The sequence below is a fragment of the Gavia stellata genome, chromosome 7 (assembly GCF_030936135.1).
Source record: "Gavia stellata isolate bGavSte3 chromosome 7, bGavSte3.hap2, whole genome shotgun sequence".
NCBI lineage: Eukaryota > Metazoa > Chordata > Aves > Gaviiformes > Gaviidae > Gavia > Gavia stellata.
This window is the reverse complement of record NC_082600.1, coordinates 10,987,253-10,993,681: the sequence shown is the minus strand read 5'-3', so window position 1 is coordinate 10,993,681 and position 6,429 is coordinate 10,987,253. Positions and strand designations below refer to the sequence as shown.

General features: G+C 47.6%; 1 protein-coding gene across 1 annotated transcript; it reads left to right on the top strand.

Annotated features, from left to right (window-relative positions):
• The first annotated feature begins 4,588 nt into the window (after nucleotides 1-4,588).
• Nucleotides 4,589-6,429, top strand: SIVA1 (SIVA1 apoptosis inducing factor). The gene is made up of 4 exons (XM_059819369.1): nucleotides 4,589-4,706; nucleotides 4,888-5,094; nucleotides 5,535-5,691; nucleotides 6,190-6,429. The coding sequence occupies exons 1-4, from the start codon at nucleotides 4,589-4,591 to the stop codon at nucleotides 6,245-6,247; spliced, it is 540 nt and encodes a 179-aa protein (XP_059675352.1). The 3' UTR covers nucleotides 6,248-6,429.

The following is a 6,429-nucleotide window of genomic DNA, read 5'->3' as shown; positions in this document are numbered from 1 at the left end:
GCTGGAGAGAAAGTATTTTTAAGGCCCTTCCAATGCTTATGGGAACCTACTATTAGGCATTTGGAACAGTTTAAAAACTAATATAATCTCCTGGATTGCTATTTATCTGCCACCTGTTCCTAAAATGGAACACTTGTTACAGTAAATGGATAAAGGTTGCTTGCAAAACAGTCTGATGAATAATTGGATTCACAAAGCCAAATGAGCCATTGTGGATATTTTGTCTGACCCTGCCTAAAAGAGAAAGCCAAATTCTCCTCAGTTTGCTCTTTTCCAACTTTATAAGTTCTTTTACTGTTAAGAAAGCATCCAGTCTCGATTTGCAATGTCTGTGATTTACGCTGTGTGTAATTTTTATTTCTGCCTACCTGTTTATTTCTAATTGTTTTTTGGAGTAGGTGGAAGCATTGGCTGCAGGCAAACATTTATCGTGATTGTCTTAAATGGATCAGAAACAAAAATCTTAAAATCTGTCATTGCTTACTGGAGTGTTTAAAATCTCAGTCTACACATTTTGTAAGCAACGTCTATTGTAGTTCAGGCCTGAATGTGATATATTTAATTAAATTGGTCTCAGTGCAAAAGGAATTTGATGCCAATTCTTACAAAGGGATCGATGTGATCCTGAGGACTGTGTATCTGTAAATCTGAGGAAGCTTCTGGCAATTCAGTGTATTTAGAAGTACACTGAGGAAGGGAGATGAGCAGTGAGGTACCAGTGTTTGCTGCATTCTTGTTAAAAGTCAAATCCAAAAGCCAGCTGGGAAGAGCTACAGCTGCGTATTTTCAAGGCTCTCACTATACCAAACAGGCAATAAATTGGCGATGTCAGTAAGTATGCACTAACACACGTGGGGGAAAAATAACCTCGGTTATATACATAGAGTGACGGGTTCTGGATGAAGTGATTAGCACTCAGGGGAGAGACGCTGGGAGCCATTTATGAATAGTTCCCTGAAAGCATCAGTTTGGTACTTCAGTAGCAATCAAAATGTTAAATCAAATGTTAGGAGTTATTAGGGAAGGGACCAAGAAGAAAACATCTTTAGATTTATGCTGTCCAGATGCATAGCATGCCAGCAGCAGGCGCACTGGTCACCCAGCTGCAGGAAGGACATCAGAGACTAAGAGAGGTGCAGAGAAGGACATCTGAGGCTGGCTGTACTCTGCAGCTCAGGTATGCCGGCTGCGCTCCGCCACCAAGCCCCTGCTGCCCAGGGCTCTTGGGGCACCCGGGCCTCCTGCCCTCCCCTCCCACACACCCCACTCCCTCTCCAGAGGGACGAGACGTCCTGTGCTGTGCGCTGGGATGTAGCACAGGTGATGTGGATCAGGACACACTGCAAAGCAGTGCTTCAACGTGACAAAATATTTTGGCTTGAATAAAAGGTGAAGGAGGATGATATGGCAGATATCTGTGTAGTTATGGATGTTATGCAGAGAGTCAACAGGGAATGGTTATTCATTATTTTTTATAAAACCAGACATAGGAGACACCCAAGGAAATTAACAGGTGACAAACTGAAAACAAACCAGATGAAGCATTTTTTAAAAATAATATATTGCTAAGTTATAGACCTTGCTAGACAAAATAAGAAACTAAATGTTACCAGTTTTGAGAAGGGGACTGGACAAATTCACAAAGAGTGGGCCTACTGACAACTGTTAAATATTAAGATCCAGATGGAAATTTTGGCTCAGGAAATTTCCGAACTCTAAACTACTAGAAGTGATGAAGGTGAACTATGGCCAGAGTCCTTCTGCGTCTGCCCTAACTTTCTTGAAGGACCGATAGAAGTAGAATATTACGAGACAGACTTAGCAAGCATAATCCAGTGCATTTTGCTCTTTAAAATTGCTTACTGGAAATGAAAACTACTGGGAAAAAATGAAATGCAATTTTTCTTTGTTTTGTAAGTGGCAAAGCTATCAACCAGGCAATTTGTCTGTAATATTCACACAGGCACAGGAGAAGCAAAGTAGCAAGAAAATTACCGTTGTTTTTATTCTCTGCTTTTTTTTCACAAACATGTTTTCAAGGATAAACCAAAATCATCGTATTTCATAATTACCATTAGTGGTTTGGATTTTTTTGGGTTGTTTTTTTCATATTCAGAAGCTGTGTAACATAACAAACACTCTCATTAACTAACCTGGGAAATTGTCAGCATTCATTTTCATGAATGCTCAATGCCAGCAAGCTTTGCCAGATCAGATCTCAGCCTTTCTTCTACTTCCAAATCAACAGTGGATATTCCTTAAGGCTTACTGCTACAAAACTAATAAAACACTCAGAATCATTCTGTTGGGCAGATGAAACAGTTCCCTCCCTGTAGGATGCTAAGGTACATTGGTACAGACCAGACAGAATTATTTTGCCTTTATAGCTTACAAATAGGCAATAGCTGATCAGTAACAGATGTTGTTAAGGTTGAGGCTTGCAAAGCAATTAAGAGATGTCACCACCTGAGGCTGACTCAGATAGCTGCAACAGAAGATTTCTGCATCTGCCCTGCAGTGGGGTGGTGGCGGCAACTGTCAAATGTAATCAGCCCTCAGGGAAACTGCCCTTAAATTTACCCTTTGGTGACAGCACCAGCAGCACTGCTGCAGCACACGCTGTTCACTTTCAAATCTACTTCATATTCTGAGATCAGCATTTCAGAGCACTCCTTCTTCACCAGCAGAACATCGAGCGCTTTTAATTTTTTTCTTTGTATTTCATCCAGTTCTCAGACTGACGAGTTCCAGCCAAGCTTATCCTATGCCGTTTTAATGAAATATGTGTGATCTGTTGCCCTCTATCCTGACAGGGCTCCGTCTGACTGGGATTACATTCTGATCCACCCATATCCCCCAGAGAGCTTCAGGGACATCAGAGTGTATATCTAATGAATATTTACAAAGAAATTTCCTTAGAGAGAAAGAAAAGACCATGAGTTTTCAATGTGCAGTGGAAAATTGTCTGCTGAACATCTTTAAGCACAGTTTTGCAAGTACATGCAGAAAAAGCCAAAGTAGAAGTCTTCAAAGCTAAAGAAAGTGTGGCAGGAGTCAGACTTTCCAGCTCAGAAGGGATTTTTGTGAATGACTATGTATTACAACCGTAGCTTCCACTCCACAGACCAGAAGGCTGGGCTGATCAGCTCTACAGAGAAAAAAAAAAAAATCACATTAACCTGTATGAAGTCAGTGTGGTTGTACCTGCAACCTAATACCAGTTCAGCAGCCAGTGGAGGCATGGTTTTGGTGTTCGCTGATGGAAAAATCACTCCTGTACTTGGCTGTGATTTTCTCCAGAATCCTAGCGCATATAGGTGAAGGTTTGAATTCAGAAACCTCTCTGGCTGAAATACAACTATTGTGACAGATTGGGTTCTTCACGTGACACAAAACATTGTGCCAAGAACACCAATGCCAGTTTTAGAGGTCTCGTTTGCCCTGAGGAAAACAATGTATTTTCAAAACATACATAGTAACCAGACTGACTGCTACTTGGAGTTGAACATCAGGCTTTAAATGCATGCAACACCACCTTGACGGCTAGAGCCAGTTTACCCAAAAAAAAGGAAATGAACTGTAGTAAGTCCCTGTCAGACAACGGCAGCAGAAGGTCTCAGGGAGCTCCGTGACCGAACTGAAACCGAGGATCAGTCCCTGAAACCCCACTGAGCACCACGAGCGGCGAATCCGCTGTTGTTAGCGGGTGCTGAGGAGCCCCCCGGCCAGCCTTCCGTTCTCCAGCCTCCTTGTTGCTTTCAAAGAAAGTGAATTTTTGCACTTGTGCGCATTTTTGTTGCTTCTACAGCAGTCAGACAGCCGAAACCTTGGCAGGCAGTTTAAGCTGTAGGAAGAACTACCTGAGCCTGAACACAGACGTAACCCGCAGGACTTGCAGAAAGGAAGACGAGTCCAAACACGCTAACATAAGGACCACCAGGTAAGAGCATGAAGTGGTCCCTTCCAGATAGGCATATCACAACTCGGGAAAAGGAAAAAGTTGACTAGAAATAATTCACAAAAATCCCTTCTGAGCTGGAAAGTCTGACTCCTGCCACACTTTCTTTAGCTTTGAAGACTTCTACTTTGGCTTTTTCTGCATGTACTTGCAAAACTGTGTTTTGCTTTGTCCTGCCGGGTTCTGCAGAGCCAAGGACCAGAGGCACGGAGGGGACGACTCCCAGCCGTCGATACGCGGGCGGAGCGGCGGCGGGCGGAGCGGCAGGGCCGGCCGGGCGCCGCAGGCAAACCCCGGCGGGCGGCAGCGGTGCCCTCGGGACGCGGCGGAAAGCGACGTTTTCCTGCAGACGAAGGGATCGGTTCCCTGCGACAAGAACCGAGGGGTCCCGGCTCCCAAATACCTCAGGCTGGGGAGGGGAGGGGAGGGGAGGGGAGGGGAGGGGAGGGGAGGGTTCCCCGGGGCCGGGCCTGAGCCTGAGCCTGAGCCGACGCCGTCACCGCCCGGGCGCCCCGCCCATGCACTCGCGCTTCCCCCTGCCGCCCCGCCATTGGCCAGGCGCGGCGATGACGCCGCGGGGACGGGGCGTCCGTTAGAGGTGGCGCCCGGCCTGCCCTGGCGGGGCCCGCCATGCCGAAGCGCTCCTGCCCCTTCGGGGAGGCGGCCCCGCTCCAGCTGAAAACACGCGTGGGGCTGCGCGAGCTGAGCCGCGGCGTGCGGGGCGAGGAGTACCGCCGGGAGGTCTTCGGTGAGGCGGGGGGTGGAGGGGAGGGGGAAGCGGCGGAGCCGCCGCCCCGCCGGGCTCGGCCTGTGCCCGCAGGCCTCCCCAGCCGCCTCTGCCTCCCAAAGGCCGCTCGCTCCCCGCTGGGCCTGGCGGCGGGGCGGGCGACGGGGGGGAGCCGCCCCTAACTCTCCTCTCCCGCCGGCAGAGAGGACGCGGCGGCTGCTCTTCCAGGGCGCCCAGGCATACATGGAGGGCGCCTGGCCGGCCGGCCCCGCCGCCACCTGCGCCGTCACCCGCTCGCCGGAGCCGGGCGGGGAGGCCCAGGAGGGCAGCGCGGGGCGCCGCTGGAGCGGGCAGCTGCTCATCGGCCACGACGGGAAACTGCTGAAGCGCCCCGCCGCCACGGAGAAGGGTGAGTGGCCCCGCCGTGGGCAGGCGGCCGGCGCTGCCCTGCGCTGCCCTGCGCTGTGGCGTGAGCCAGGCTGCGGGCGCTGCTGTCCGACCCCCGGGCTTCCTGGCACCTGGAGGGGTGTGTGTGTCCCCGTAGTTCTTTATTTTCTTTTTTTAAAGGAAGTGTTAGATTTGAGCTTCACCGACGGATCTAGAAACTGTTGCATGTATGGTCTGCTTGACAATCTCTTCGCGGTCTTGCCATTGAGCAGAAAAAGAACCAGCAAAGTTATAAGCAGTGGGCCCTGTGCCGGTGCCTGCAAGTGTGTTCTGCAAAGTGCTGCCACCTGTAGCTGTAATGCTGAGCGGAGGTACCACGCTCTGCAGTTCTTAGAACTTCCAGGTGCTTCCTCTGTTTTGCTGTAAAGTACATCTCTTCTTAATTGCATCTTTTCCAAGCAGTGCCACCCGTGGGAGTTTCCAAAGCCTGTTCATCGTGTGTAAGAACTGCTGATGTCAAGGAAGCATGTACGCAGTGTGACCGGTTCGTCTGCCAGAACTGCAGCAGGGTCTGCAGCTGCTGTAACACACTTACCTGTTCTTTGTGCTCCACTATTGAGTAAGTGCCTTTTGAATTTTTAAGCTGATTTTAATTATATATGCCCTGAAAATTGGCAGTAGTACATGAAGACCCAACAGATTTCTAACTCATCCACGTAAAGGACTTGAACTCTTCTCATGTTGCTTTAGCAGAAGTAAAACTGTCTGAAACATGAAAAATAAAATGCCTATGTGAAGTAGTCTCATCAATCTTACTGCAAGTCTAGTTTAGCTTCACGTTTAAATGTTCTAGAGGCAAAAATTCCTCTTGCTTTCCTGCCAGCAATATAGTATGCTGGCCAGTGATGAATGAATGCACTCCCAAGGAGTAATCTTAAGTTTTTGCCATCATTGTTGGTATTTCTATGATATAAAGAAATATTGAGTGTGCTCTGTGGGAGTCCCGTGGTTACAGTTGATAATGGAATAGGATGGCGTTCTTTGTTATGTTCCATAAACAGTAGACACACTGACTTTTGTTTCTTTTGGTTTTCTTTCTTTCTTTTTTTCCCCCTAGTTATGGTGATGTGGGAGAGCAAGTTCTCTGCAATGGTTGTTCAATATTTCAAGTCTGAAACTTGATGAAATAGCCTTTATGGCCAAGATGTCTGTAAATGTCATGAAGTCTCCTCCTTACGGCTGGTCAATTAATCCTTTTAGCATGTGAATTAATTATGGAATTTCTATGTTTTATATCTTTATATTGTACTTTTTTAATATTGTAGCTAAATAAACTTTTATATTTTGAGGCTTTCTA